The sequence below is a fragment of the Oryzias latipes genome, chromosome 11 (assembly GCF_002234675.1).
Source record: "Oryzias latipes chromosome 11, ASM223467v1".
Taxonomy (NCBI): domain Eukaryota; kingdom Metazoa; phylum Chordata; class Actinopteri; order Beloniformes; family Adrianichthyidae; genus Oryzias; species Oryzias latipes.
The window spans coordinates 22,328,377-22,341,818 of NC_019869.2; the positions used below are offsets into that span (position 1 = coordinate 22,328,377).

General features: G+C 38.3%; 1 protein-coding gene across 5 annotated transcripts in view; it reads left to right on the top strand.

The window, feature by feature from the left end:
* Positions 1-13,442, top strand: part of kcnq4 (potassium voltage-gated channel subfamily Q member 4) — a 56,594-nt gene that overhangs the window by 33,119 nt on the left and 10,033 nt on the right. For 3 of the 5 annotated variants that reach the window (XM_020707320.1, XM_011481230.3, XM_011481231.3), the window contains exons 2-10: positions 3,288-3,378; positions 7,545-7,671; positions 7,751-7,926; positions 8,319-8,444; positions 8,598-8,708; positions 8,801-8,896; positions 8,970-9,058; positions 10,929-11,054; positions 11,797-11,853. In XM_020707320.1, coding sequence (XP_020562979.1) covers positions 3,288-3,378; positions 7,545-7,671; positions 7,751-7,926; positions 8,319-8,444; positions 8,598-8,708; positions 8,801-8,896; positions 8,970-9,058; positions 10,929-11,054; positions 11,797-11,853 — 999 coding nt within the window. The remainder of the gene's footprint in view (positions 1-3,287; positions 3,379-7,544; positions 7,672-7,750; positions 7,927-8,318; positions 8,445-8,597; positions 8,709-8,800; positions 8,897-8,969; positions 9,059-10,928; positions 11,055-11,796; positions 11,854-13,442) is intronic. The other 2 variants (XM_011481232.3, XM_011481233.3) reach the window with 1 other exon arrangement.

Below are 13,442 nucleotides of genomic sequence, written 5' to 3' on the forward strand. Positions count from 1 at the left end.
TCACTCACACACAAACACACATATATTTAAAAATATGAGCACTGAAGCAGAAAGCAAGTTACTTTAAAATCAAGAAGGCATTTTTTTAAGTTGATGTTTAATATTTTGTCAAGATAATTTTTTGTTAAAATATCTAAAAGAGGGCTTTTTCAACTATTTAAGTATCACAGTATTTTAAACCAATGAAAAAAGTAGGTTTATAGTTTTACCATAAAAGGTGTTGGTTGTTTTTTTTTGGCGCTGACTCAGACTGGTCAGAAGGTAACTTTCCACAACCGAATCTTTTCAACCATTCATTTTCCTGAACAAAAACCAAACTATGTAATTAGATATGACTTGAACTGAATGTTTAGAGTCTGTGTTTGTTACAATGAAGGATCATTTGAACCCTGAATCCAGACGGGCCTTCCTTGTTAGTGTAGGCGGTGCAGCGTCTATGGATTTAGGGTGTGCTTTCTTAAAGACAGTTTCCAGTTCACAGGTGAAGTTGATTCTAAACTATTTTAAAACCCACAGAGAAAGGAACATGTCTGGATTTGTCTAAATTTGTCTTGTTTGAAAGAAAAATGATCTACGAATCGATACATACAAGATTCAACTAACTTTGTGGCGATACGATACAATCCAACTCTTGTAGCTAAATAGATTGGGTGACCCCATAGTTTCTGGTTGACTAAACACCAGATAGGTGACCAGTAATTACTGAAGCATGGTTAGCTATAAAACAAGCAGGGCAGTAGCTCACAAGGAACAGGGTTTGGAGACCACTGTTCTAGAGTTACTGTGAACGCAGTTAATACAGCCTGACTGACTGATGGACTTTTCTCTGACTCTTTTGTCCTCCTTAATGTTCATTTGGCAGAGCTGGAACTAAATCATTGTTTTGCGATTCAAAAATAAGTCTCAAGACTTTGTCCTCAAGTCCCGAGTCACATCAGAAGTCAAAGCAGGCAAGTCCCAACTCAAGACCAACACTTCTCAACTCAAATCCGAGACCAATGTTTTAGGTTCTTTCAAGTGTTTTTAATGACGGAGTAATATTATTTACACAGACCACATGTGCTTTTAGGAACTTTATTTATTCATCATTATTTTGAACTTGTGCTTGAACAGGAAATAAACAGAATACAGAGATTTTGAGTATATGCATGATTGAATTGATTAGAATCATACGTATAAATTGAAGTAAATATTTCGCATACACTCCCACACATGCATACTAAAAACCCTTAAAGCAGTAAAAAACAAAACGGTAGATAAAGCAGCAAATAGATAAAGTTTGGAGAGTTTACAGTCCCATTTATTTAACTGTAGCCAGTAGCTACAGTAGCTGACAAGCTATAGCGTCAGCTTTCATGCAGAACTTACCGGTCTTTATGGAACTTTAAGGGGTGGACGAAGTTGATCGTTGTTGTGTTTCTGTCGGTAATTATTTAATCGGAATGGTCGGCAACTGCAAACCGTTTTTGGTGAAAGCCTCATAACTTTTATACCGGAACGTAATAACACCGCCAAACCGTAACTGGAGCTTTGACTGATGGATCGTCTTCATTGGGCATCTTGCAATTTGATTGGTTGGCTGTCTCAGATCAAACCAGCATGGACCTAACTTGATTGGATGTTGTGCCGAGAGCACAGATAGAGAGATTGTGGTGTGGTCTATATCAACATGCGTGGTAAACTTTGGGTATTGGGGAAATAGCAAGTCTCTCCAAGTCAGAAAGTCAAAGTTGAGTCTAAAGTCATCAAATTCATGACTCGAGTCCACACCTCAGTTTTTTTTTTCAAACCATCATGTTTTATTTTTTAAACAACAAAAACAAAATGTTTCTGACATAACTGCTTCAAACATTAAAACCTGCAATTTGGGCCTGTTTCTGTTCTTTGTGGTTATAATTTTGTCATTTTAATGTATTCAGGTATTGCTTGTAGTGCTGTGAAAAAAGGTTATCATATGTTAAGTGAACACAACATACATCCTTCACTGTAGTCCAGTGATTGGACATCCTTATGCTTGCATCACATGTACATAAAAATGGAAAAAGTCAAGACACAACAGGGAGAGAAACGGACAAAGTTAGCCATAAACTGATTAATTACTTCCAGATCAATTTTAGAACATTTTACCAAGATAATCTTATTGGTATCATTGGTTTTCAACCCATACTGCTGTTACTCTCATAATTTGATTGATTTTTCAGAACGTCTTTGTATCCTTTACATCCCTACTTTTTGTTTTAGTGAAACTCCCATGTTAGAAAATGACTGCTACTTCACTCACTCAGTATCACTTTGCTGTATTTGCATTGTCGCGGATCATTAAATCCTTTCTATTTGCAGTTTATTTATCTGTTGGCTAATCGTGCAGAGTGAACCTTTCATGTTTTACCGTGTTTTCCAGACTATAAGTCGCTGCGGAGTATAAGTCACACCAGCCCAAAAATGCATTATAAAGTAGAAAAAAACACAGATAAGTCGCACTGGACCATAAATCGCATTTTGACGGGAAGTTTATTTGACAAAATCTGAGACCAAGAACTAATAAGTTCCACAACCTCATATGACACAATCATAGCAAACTGTTTATCTCATAATTTCACAGTAATTCTTTCTCATGCATACTTATTTATTTATTCCTTTCATGAAGCATCATTGGCCAACTAATACTCTGTTTTCATCCTGTATTTGTAGAATGTAGTCATTTTTATTCCATTTCTGAATCTATGAAATCATTGTAAAATAGAATATTATGTTGTTAGCCTTCAAGATCTTACTGTAAAAAAAAGTTTGCTGATTCTCTGAGTCACATAACATACTCTTAACACTCAACATACCTCATACATCAAATTGACACAGGATGTTCATCTCTGTTACTCACAAATGAACATAACAGGAAGGTTAACAATATATTTATTTCAATTTAGTTCTAATATAAGTTGCTGCGGAGTATTAGTCGCACCCCTTGCCAAACTATGAAAAAAAGGGTGACTTATAGTCCAGAAAATACGGTAATTACTTTCATTTTAAGTGGACTCGTAACCCTTGTGTTATCCTAGGCACTTTAACGTTGGGAGTTGGGTCATCTAGACCCACTGGACAGGGCACTGAACCTTTTTTCTTCAATGATTTGTGATCTTCACTGGTGTCCATGGATTACATGAAATCTTTCCACCTTTATCCACCTTTGTCATGGTAGGGAAAACATGTCAATGTAAGGGTGGGGTCATCTAAGATGGCACAAGGGTTAAAAACCCACAGTTCACATAACTTTGTTTTTATTTTCTCAGTTTTCTTCTAGTGCTCAGCTGTTTGGTGTTGTCAGTGTTCTCCACCATCCCCGACCACCAGAAAATGGCCAACCAGGGCCTCTTCATCCTGGTAAGACCTTGCTCCTCTGCTTCTTTGATGTCAAACATCAGCAAACGTTTTCTGTATTTTCTCGGCCTTTCACATACGCCAGAGTTTTCACATTAGTGCATGCTAAAGGCACAGATAGCTGCGTAAGCAGGCGGTGGATTCAGGGGATGTCGACTGTGCGGAAAATCACAACCATGATGCACTAATCCAAACAGTCTATCCTCTAATCTCTCTTCCTCTATGCTTCAGCTCCTTTAGTGAAAAGTAAGGGACACTGGCTTTTTGCTTCTTGACCTGACTTAACCACTTCTTCCACTCCTCCCGCTCACTTCGCTCATCTTTATTCGTTCCTTGATGACGTTTCCATCCCATTACTTATTTAAATTACCCAAATAGTCACTCATGCCTTTAGTGCACCTAAAATAGCCTTTTTTTTACACTTGAAATCTGAAATTAAAACATGTTTTTATGAATTTACAATATTTATTTTACAGTTTTAAATGTAAAATGTGTTCTTGGTTCCTAACGGTTAAAAAAACTGAATAATCTTACATGTTAAAATGTTTACAATCCCTAAAAAAAAATTTTTTTTAGGTTATTTTAGCCCCTCAAAGCCCGCTATATCCAAAATTTACAGAAAAGTCCTACTGCCCCTAGTGGAATGATTATGCACTACAGAGCAGAAAACATGGACCAAGCTTTATAAAATGGGTTTTTAACCCTTGTGCTATCTTAGATGACCCCACCCTTACATTGACATGTTCTCCCTACCATGACAAAGGTGGATAAAGGTAGAAAGATTTCATGTAATCCATGGACACCAGTGAAGATCACAAATCATTGAAGAAAAAAGGTTCAGCGCACTGTCTAGTGGGTCTAGATGACCCAACTCCCAATGTTAAAGTGCCTAGGATAGCACAAGGGTTACGGACAGTTTGGATCATGCTAATGAGATAAGAGTCTCAGAAGTGTGTATCAAATATGATACAAGTGGTTAGACAGGGTTAAGGAATATTTTTCACATCAAATGTATTTTACTTTTGATTTTTCTGCACTTTTATATAATTCTCTCCTCCACACTCCAGTTCTTTTACACCTCTTTGATTATTTTAGAGATTGCTAAGCAACCGTGAGGACATTAAGCTATTCATAAACAGCGATATGACAGTTTAAGCCAAATAGATGACTTGAATGCTCTGTTGAAACAACATGACAAGCACTTGTTACACAAAGAGGAGATTTAAAGTTGCCATGAAGCATCTAGCACCGTCCTCCAGAACCCACACGCTGCTCATAAAAACAGAAGCAGCTACTGTGATGTGGCACACTGATGTATGGTTATCTCAGCAACGCTCTGCCTCACTGTCTGCTTTATTCCAAATACAAATTTGGGATAAAATTTGGGGGTTAAAATGCAGACAAAGGGTGAAGAAGCTTTTAAAAAGTAGGATATTATTGCTTACATCTTGGGGTTACTGAAAATGACCCTGGTCAACACAGAAACCATAAAATAAGACTGAAGATTGTTAAGCGTATATTGTCCTATTACGGAATTTATGAAACTGTTGGACTAAAAACAAAGATTATTAAAAAAGTGGAGAGAGTGCACTTCGGTAATTTAATGTTAAATGTTAAGAGTTTGGGCTTTAATTAGTCTTTAATAAGTTTCAGAGATGAACTAGACATAGAAAATGTACAGTGATGCTAACGTTATCAAATTTTTTTAACAGGTTTTCTTTTTAAAATTTGAGTTTTTAATTCAAAAGCACCCTTATTCATTCACAGAAGAGGATTTCAGTCGCATCTGCTGAGATGTTTTTCAGCTTGTCTTCTTTAGATTTCAACTTAATAATTATTAACATGACTTAACATCAGTTTCTTATGTGATGATTGAATAAAATGTGTTTTTTCATGAAAATGAGAAATTTAGTCATGATCTCTTGAAAACATTGTTTGTTTTTCTTGAGTTATACATACTTATTTAGAGTCAAGTTAAAAACGTTGCAGTTTGTAGGAGATGTGAACTGAAAAAACATGATTATTAAAAATTATTGAACATATCCCTGATTACTTTGCTTGTTGTCAAACTAAGACAGACTTTGTACATTTCTCAGTCAGAAACAACTTTCAAGTCATCGTCCTTTCAGTAGGTTAGCCGGCTTATTGCACTTGCAAGATCCGATCCTCTACAGCAGTGTTTTTCAACCTTTTTTGAGCCACGGCACACTTTAACCATGACAAAAATCCCACGGCGCACCAGCATCCAAAAATAAAAAAAAGGAGAAACTCATAGTCTGTATCGATCTACAGCCCCTCCACAATCTCACATGCATTTTTGTGGTAATTGTGGCAAAAAAAAATGAAAGCTGCAGCTGTTTTTTCTAAAAGATGTAATATAGGTTAAGTTAGAAGATTTAAAAACTGTTTGATGTGTTTTCGTTGTGGTTTCAATTCGTTTGACAAGGACTCACTTTAACCCAATGCATCATGGGAGATGTAGTGCAAACAGCCACCGAACGCAGAAAGACAAGCATCTCTGAGCTTCATTGTTTTGTTCACTTTTTCCACGGTCTGATACCGTAGTCTGTGGAAAGCAAAACCACTGAAGACGAGCTTTAGCTAATATTTTTGTTAGAACTAAGCGACTTTATGAGCAGAATCTGAACAAGGAAGTGAAGACTTTAACCACTTCTGATTGGTCAGACTGATGGCGTGTGATTAAGCCTCCAAGAATGATTGGTGGAGACAGTTAAAGGGGCGGGACTTTTCAGGAAACAGTTAGAGCTGCGGCTTAATCGAAGTACCGTCAAAATGTCTTTAGAATCAAATAAACACAAAGAAAAAAGTATTTTACAATCTTTTATATTCAGAACTAATCAGTGTTTTATCAGGGCCTGTTTGGATGAACAAAGAGCTGATATCCTGGAGATGGTAAATGTTTTTAGATCAGTGAATGAGGGCAATTTCACATGGCAAACCTGACCATCTCCCACGGCACACTAGTGTTGGCACACTGGTTGAAAAACACTGCACTACAGGCAACAATCAATGATCTTCAATTAAAAAAAAAAATTAAGTTATAACGAGCTAAACTGTTACCAGAGGAAAACAGTTGTTGCTATCTTGTGTTATCAAAAAAAACATTTGCCGATGTGGCCCATCTTGTCTTCCATATGTACTTGCTCAAGCCTAGATTAACAATAAAACAGCCATGAGACATTCCCATCACATCTTTCGCTTAATTTCTGTTAGCTGCAATGACTTGCCAATATACGGGTCTCTTGTCTGTTCCATTATACTTAGGTAGCATTTCACTGTTAGCAAGCTGATTGTAGCAAAGCCAATTGTAGCAAAGCCAATAAAACGCAAACACCTACGCTGCCCACCACGCCTATAAATAGGTCAAAGATGCAGGAAGGAAGAGGTGTAGAATATATGGAGCCACAGTTTGGGTATGCCATCTAGTTGCCTCCAGGAAAAAGTTTTGCCCCCAATTTTGTAGTGAATATTAGTATCAGTATTGACCAAGATTGAGAAACCATCACCACACAATTCTTTAACCCTTGTGCTATCCTAGGCACTTTAACATTGGGAGTAGGGTCATCTACACCCACTAGACAGTGCGTTAAAACATTTTTCTTCAATGATTTGTGATCTTCACTGGTGTCCATGGATTACATGAAATCTTTCCACCTTTCTCATGGTAGGGAGAACACGTCAATGTAAGGGTGGGGTCATCTAAGATGGCAAAAGGATTAAACACTGCAAAACTGTGAAAAGCAATATTTTCGAATGAAATCTGAAGCCCCTCAAATTAATTGCTATGCCCCTGTATTGTGTATGTCGGCCCATCTGGGCTTCCACTCTGCTGTTCCCATTTGCCACTTCCAAAGTCTTCTGCCCCCTATATAAAATGTTCTAGCTCTGTCTCCTCATGACATTACTCTACATAGTAAAAACATTCTGGGACACACAATAAAAGGGTGGGGCAAAAAGGTAGAAGTTTGAGTCACCACAAGTTACTCCTTCAAACCAAAATAATGAAAACTCTCCCTTAAAAACTTTCTGCATTTGAGAATTTGCTTTATATTTAAAGGTAGAATTGTTTACTTTTACTCTTGACCAAGAAGCATTTCTATCAGTGGGAGGTCAGAATGTCAAGTGTGCTGTTTCTGTGTGCTCTGCAGGAGTTTGTCATGATCGTGGTGTTTGGCATGGAGTACTTCATCAGGATCTGGGCCGCTGGCTGCTGCTGCAGATATCGCGGATGGCAGGGACGCCTCAGATTCGCCCGCAAGCCCTTTTGTGTCATAGGTTTGTTGGAGTTCCAGCACAAGTCCATCGACTCCTCTGGATTTCTGTTCCCTCACTGCTTGCTCTGTTTCCTCCACAGACTTCATAGTGTTTGTGGCGTCACTGGCAGTGATTGCTGCAGGGACGCAGGGTAACATCTTTGCCACGTCAGCCCTGCGCAGCATGCGTTTTCTGCAGATCCTGCGCATGGTTCGAATGGACCGACGAGGAGGCACCTGGAAACTACTGGGATCAGTGGTTTATGCTCACAGCAAGGTGACAACTGCTCATCAAATGTTTTTTTCAGTTCTGGTGGTAAACAAATAAGAAAACTGCAGTCAGAGATCGATGAGGTGTTCAATGTAATAGTTGTTAATTCCCCCCAAAAACACCAAACTCCCTTTTATCCTGTAATTTGTAGCCTTTAGTTGGTCGATTTCTGCAGTCAAAAGGCTGGCATCCCGTCTGTCAGCAGCAGAATGCACTCCGTTAGCTTTTAATGATAGAAAGATGCAACACAACAGTGGAGCCCCGTCAAAGTGCAGATCAAATGCGATCATGCGGAGAAGGCAGCCAATAAAACTGATAGCGATGTAGTAATGACGGCAAGAATTACGATAGATGTGCTGCTGACTGGTGTGAGCGATGCCCACATCTCTGTCTCACAGGAGCTGATTACAGCCTGGTACATTGGCTTTCTGGTCCTCATTTTTGCCTCATTCCTTGTCTACCTGGCTGAGAAAGACATCAATTCAGATTTTGGTACCTATGCAGACTCCCTCTGGTGGGGAACTGTGAGTATGCGCCGTGCTTTCACTCATTGTCTCCTATTATTACTCAGTTTTTACTACATTCTTGGTCATGTAACTAGCAGATTTATTTGCTTTAGAGTGTTTTTTCCCCCCAAACATATTTACATAACACTTGTTTTTCCCACACATGCTCAGATAACTCTGACCACTATTGGTTATGGTGATAAGACCCCTCGCACATGGCAGGGGCGGCTTCTGGCCGCCGGCTTTGCTCTTCTGGGGGTCTCCTTCTTTGCCCTGCCTGCAGTGAGTTTCCTGTATTTCCCTAGTTTGTTGAGTCCTCCATTTTAGACAGATTTGACCTCACTGGCTCAAGATTTTTACCACTGTGATGCCAGGGAATTTTAGGCTCAGGATTTGCCCTGAAGGTCCAGGAGCAGCACAGGCAGAAACACTTTGAGAAGAGGAGGATGCCTGCTGCAAACCTCATCCAGGTAAGAATGATTTCTTATCCTGGAGTTTGTTCTTAACTGAATCATGACTCCCTGTTTTTCTGCTTTTGTCCAGGCTGCTTGGCGACTCTACTCTACAGACGCCAAACACTCCTATCTAACAGCTACGTGGTACTTCTATGACAGCATGTTGCCGTCATTCAGGTAGGTGCCTCTGTGGGTCATTTCTGAGCGGATTCAGCCAGGATCAGGAGTTCTTGTAGCCTTCATTAATTTAGGCAAAGATTTGAAAAGTAAATCAAAAAAGTTTGCACAAACCAAAACATTTTGATGTGATTTTTATTCATAAAACACTCTTTGAAGTCTCAACAAAGGAAGCTGTAAACAGTGATCCTAAATAAATATACAATTAAACATATATAACTATTAAGTTTTATCATCATTTCTCAGTTATTTTTTAATTTGCTTTCTTTGTGTTATTTTATTTCAGTTGTGCATTTTTTTGTCAATTCCTGTGATTAAAAAAAACTTAAACTTTGGATTTTGTTCATTTTGTTTGAAAATGTTAAATATTAGAATAATTTGAGAATTATCAGTAAAATTACAGGTTTGTTTGTATTTTATGTCTTTCAGTTATTATCTCTGAGTCATTGTGGACTTATTTCCTTAATTCTTCTTCAAAAAGACCTTTTTTTATCTGTCCAAATAGACCAATTCACTTTGTCTTTTTGGACCTTTAATCTCCACAGGATTATGTAAAATCACTGCACAGAAAAGCGTTTTGATTTTAAATCTAAAAATAATTTAGAACACAGAAGAAAAGGTAATTTCTAAAATATCCAGTAACAAATTAATTTATTTTAGGAAAAAACAGTATTTAATTACAATTTTTATGATAAATAAAGCCTGCATGGGCTGTTTGGGTATTTGTTTACAGACTGGAGTAATTGCTTTTAGTTTATACCATTCTCTTTGAGTAACAATGCATTGTACAGTCTTTTAGCTGACTTTCTGCCTGAATTTTTTTTGGCATACTCGATGACCATATTGGACTAAAAGGACCTTAAATAAATGTACTGGAGTATTATGTTTAAAAGAAAAAAAGCAGACATGATTGGGCTTCACATTTTAATATTCAGCATTCTTTATTAAAAATAATAGAGTAAAAACAGCACATTTGTAAAAAATATATTTGTGCGTTTTAAAGATTTTCTTTAAAAAAACATGGAAACGTTTAATTGTTTTGAGATCATTTAATTCACAATTTTGTTTTATTTTTTAAAAATTGTTTCCTTTTTTCTGCACAAGCAGCTTTAATAACAGATCTATACTTTTTTTGTGAGCCTCAAACTGACACAATAATCCTTTTTTTTCCTGCACAATGAAAGTAGCGTTTTTCAATATCGATTTAAAAACTTTTATTTTGAAGTCAATGTTTAGATTTGGATTTATTTATGAAAAGTATTATTTAGAATTTTACACTTGAAATTATAAAAGAAATGAAAGACTAAAAAGCAACAACATTAAATTAAGTTTTAGCTAAATGTGTTTTTTTCTGAATTTTATAAATTAGAAAGTCCTATTTTAACTGGAAAAACTGCACAGAAGGTTTCATAGATGTATCTCACATGGTTCAGATGCCTGTGTAGCCCACATTATTCGATTGACTGAACAAAATCCAAAAAGGTTTAAGGAGAAATCTTTGTTTGACTTGACATGTTACATCCATGTATTAATTTAACTAATTTAATTTGCTCAAAAGGGGAGGAGCATGAGAAAAAACTGTTTCAATCTGATTCCAAAAGCCAGGAGTGAGAAGATTACTGAATGTTAAAGTAAACAATTGTAGTTTTTTTTAATGCACAGTGGCTGAAGGAAAATTGGCTATTATGCTCTAAGAAAACCAACTTTTTAATGTCTCGAGGCCTCAATCTATGCTTGTCTCATGTGTCCTCCTCCTTTTGAGTGTTTGGACCATTATTTGGCCTTTTTGGGGGCTTGTCCATTGTTTTTCTGTTCATTTGTCATGTTTTTTTTGTTTGTTTGTTTGTTTATTTGTGCACGTGGGTATCAGAGAACTGACGCTACTGTTCAGTCACCTCCAGCGACAACGTAGCACCAAGAAGGTTCTGCAGAACTCCTACCACACGCTGCTGTCTGGGCTGCGGCCCAACAGCTCCCCCTACCTGTCGGGGGACAGGTACGCACCTCACAACGTTTTCCGAAACAGTCAGGAGAGTTTGATCCAACAGGTGCACACACAGGAAGAGACCAGGGAGCGCTCTGCATAACAGCACTAAACCGGCATGATGTTAGACCTCTGTTTTGCAGGCCCTCCTGCTTCTGTTCACTTCTGCCATGCTCATCCTCTAACCATCACTTGCTGTTCACTCACCAGTTTGCTCTTCTTTCCTTTCATGTCCTTTGTTTCCTTTCACGGCATCCATCCTCCATCTGTTCTCAGGAAGCCAGATGTTGCGTGCAGGTTTGTTCCTCGTGTCATGAGCTGTGCTTGTTGGGTTCAAATCGTTTTTTTAACCCCCAAAAAAAAAAAAGTGCTGGATGTGATTCTGATGAACATGCATGAAACAAACGGGTTAATTCAGGCTAAACTGATAGAACTGTCTTGTTCTGAGGAGCTGCTACCACACCTTGATGATTATACTCAGGTGAAACATTACCTGCAACATTGGCATGTGTCTTCCCCGCCTCTTCTCAAATGCGCCTCACTTTTGTGTGCCCCCATGACCCAAACTTTACCTCTGAGATGCACAAAAAGGAGCCAAATAGGACAATTGAGATGCCATGTCTCACTTTTGCCGCTTCTCCCTTCTCACTCATGGGTTCAGCGTGTGCCCAGGTTGAACCTCCCCTTTGACCCCACTTCCACCACTCCTCCTTTCCCCTCACCCTCTCTCCCTCTGCCTTGTGTGTCTCCCCAGTCAGCTCCTTTCTAAAAAGCGGGGTCTCTTCCGGATTCACGCTGGCCGCAAGCAGAGGTATCCACGGCAACAAACCTGTGCACGGGGCACGCTGAAACATGGCTGATCAATAACACTGACCGATACTTCCCGAGCGATGCATTCCAGCACACCCTGCCTGCAGCACTCAACCCTTTGTGGGCATGTGCAGTGCCCTGCTGAAGGGTTTGCTGTTACAGAAAGCAGCTAAACAAAAAAAGTGACGTTTGCGACATTTATGTTGGAAACAATTAACTGTGGCTGTCAGTCGGAGACTTTTAGCAGGCACTTCATCCTGGTCCACAAATGTTTGTGTGAATCCTCAAATCATATTTCATTTTTCAAGCCTGTTTATTGTGAGAAATGAAAGGACATTAGGACTGGTTCTGGCTGCTTTGGCTTGAATCTCATCATGAGGTCCTTCAGCGTTGGTTACTGTGGCAACTTAAATACTAGCATTTTTATTTCATCAAAGGTCTTTGATGATTATGGAAAAAAAAGGCAAATAAAACATCAAACTCTTCTACTGTCAGTTTGGGTTTTTGGTTTGTTGTTTACGGTGGCCCTGAAGTGCCAATCACACCAACGAAAAAACATTTGAAAGATTCCAGTGACAATTAAGACAGCAAAACAAATAATATAAAAAAACATTACATTTTAGAAATCCAAAAGAATTCTGAAATTTAAACACGATTACAAAAAATTTAAACAAAATAAAAATGAAACATTTCAGAAAGCTAAATTAATTTCCAGAAATCAAAATGAAATGTTAAAAAGAATGAAACACAATAGGTAGGTATTATGGGACATCACTAATTAGATGATGATGTTTGTCCATCATTTCAACTGAATGTTAGCATGGAGCAATAGTGGATTTGCTCTGTACTAATCATGAAACTTGTATGAAAATATGGACACTGAAGACGCATTTGAAAAAACTAAACATCAAAAATCCAATATCTTCATCCAGTCACCAGTGTCCCATTGTACCTACATTTTCTGGTTTCTTCTTTTGCTTCTTTTTTTTAAACTTTTTTTTTACTTCACTTCATTTTTTTAATTGGGTTTTGGTTTCTGGGGTTTGGTTTTAATTTCTAAAATGTAATGTCATATTTAATTAGTTGTTCAGCTTTTTTAATTGTGGCTGTGATCTTTAATATGTTTTTGCGTTGAGTGTTCAGGCCTGATTTGCACTTCAGGGCCACCTCATTGTCTCCTCTTGGAGCTAATGCTCAGCAGGAAAACGCAGCATGAGCCTCGTCTTGAAAGCCAACAAAGTTTCGAGCCGTTTGTGTTTGCATGCATGCTTTTGAAAGAGAAACGTTGGCTGTCCCGAATGCATCCAGACCCTTTGCCTCCATCCCAAAGGCATGCCGAGGTCTTTCCCTCTGCCTCGTTTACTTTAGCCGCTCTGAAGCATTTCAGATCGCCTGTGTGAAATGCCATTTCCATTCATAACTATTTACGTTTGAACGGACTGCTGTGTGTCACACGCCAGACAAAGAGTATATCATCAGAAAACTGCGGGTTTGAAGTTGCCATGTGGTGCATGACGTTTAGGCCGCCTTACGGATCCGTGTCTTAATGTGACCTCTTGACCAGGAGCAGCCTTGACCTTTGGTAGAAAA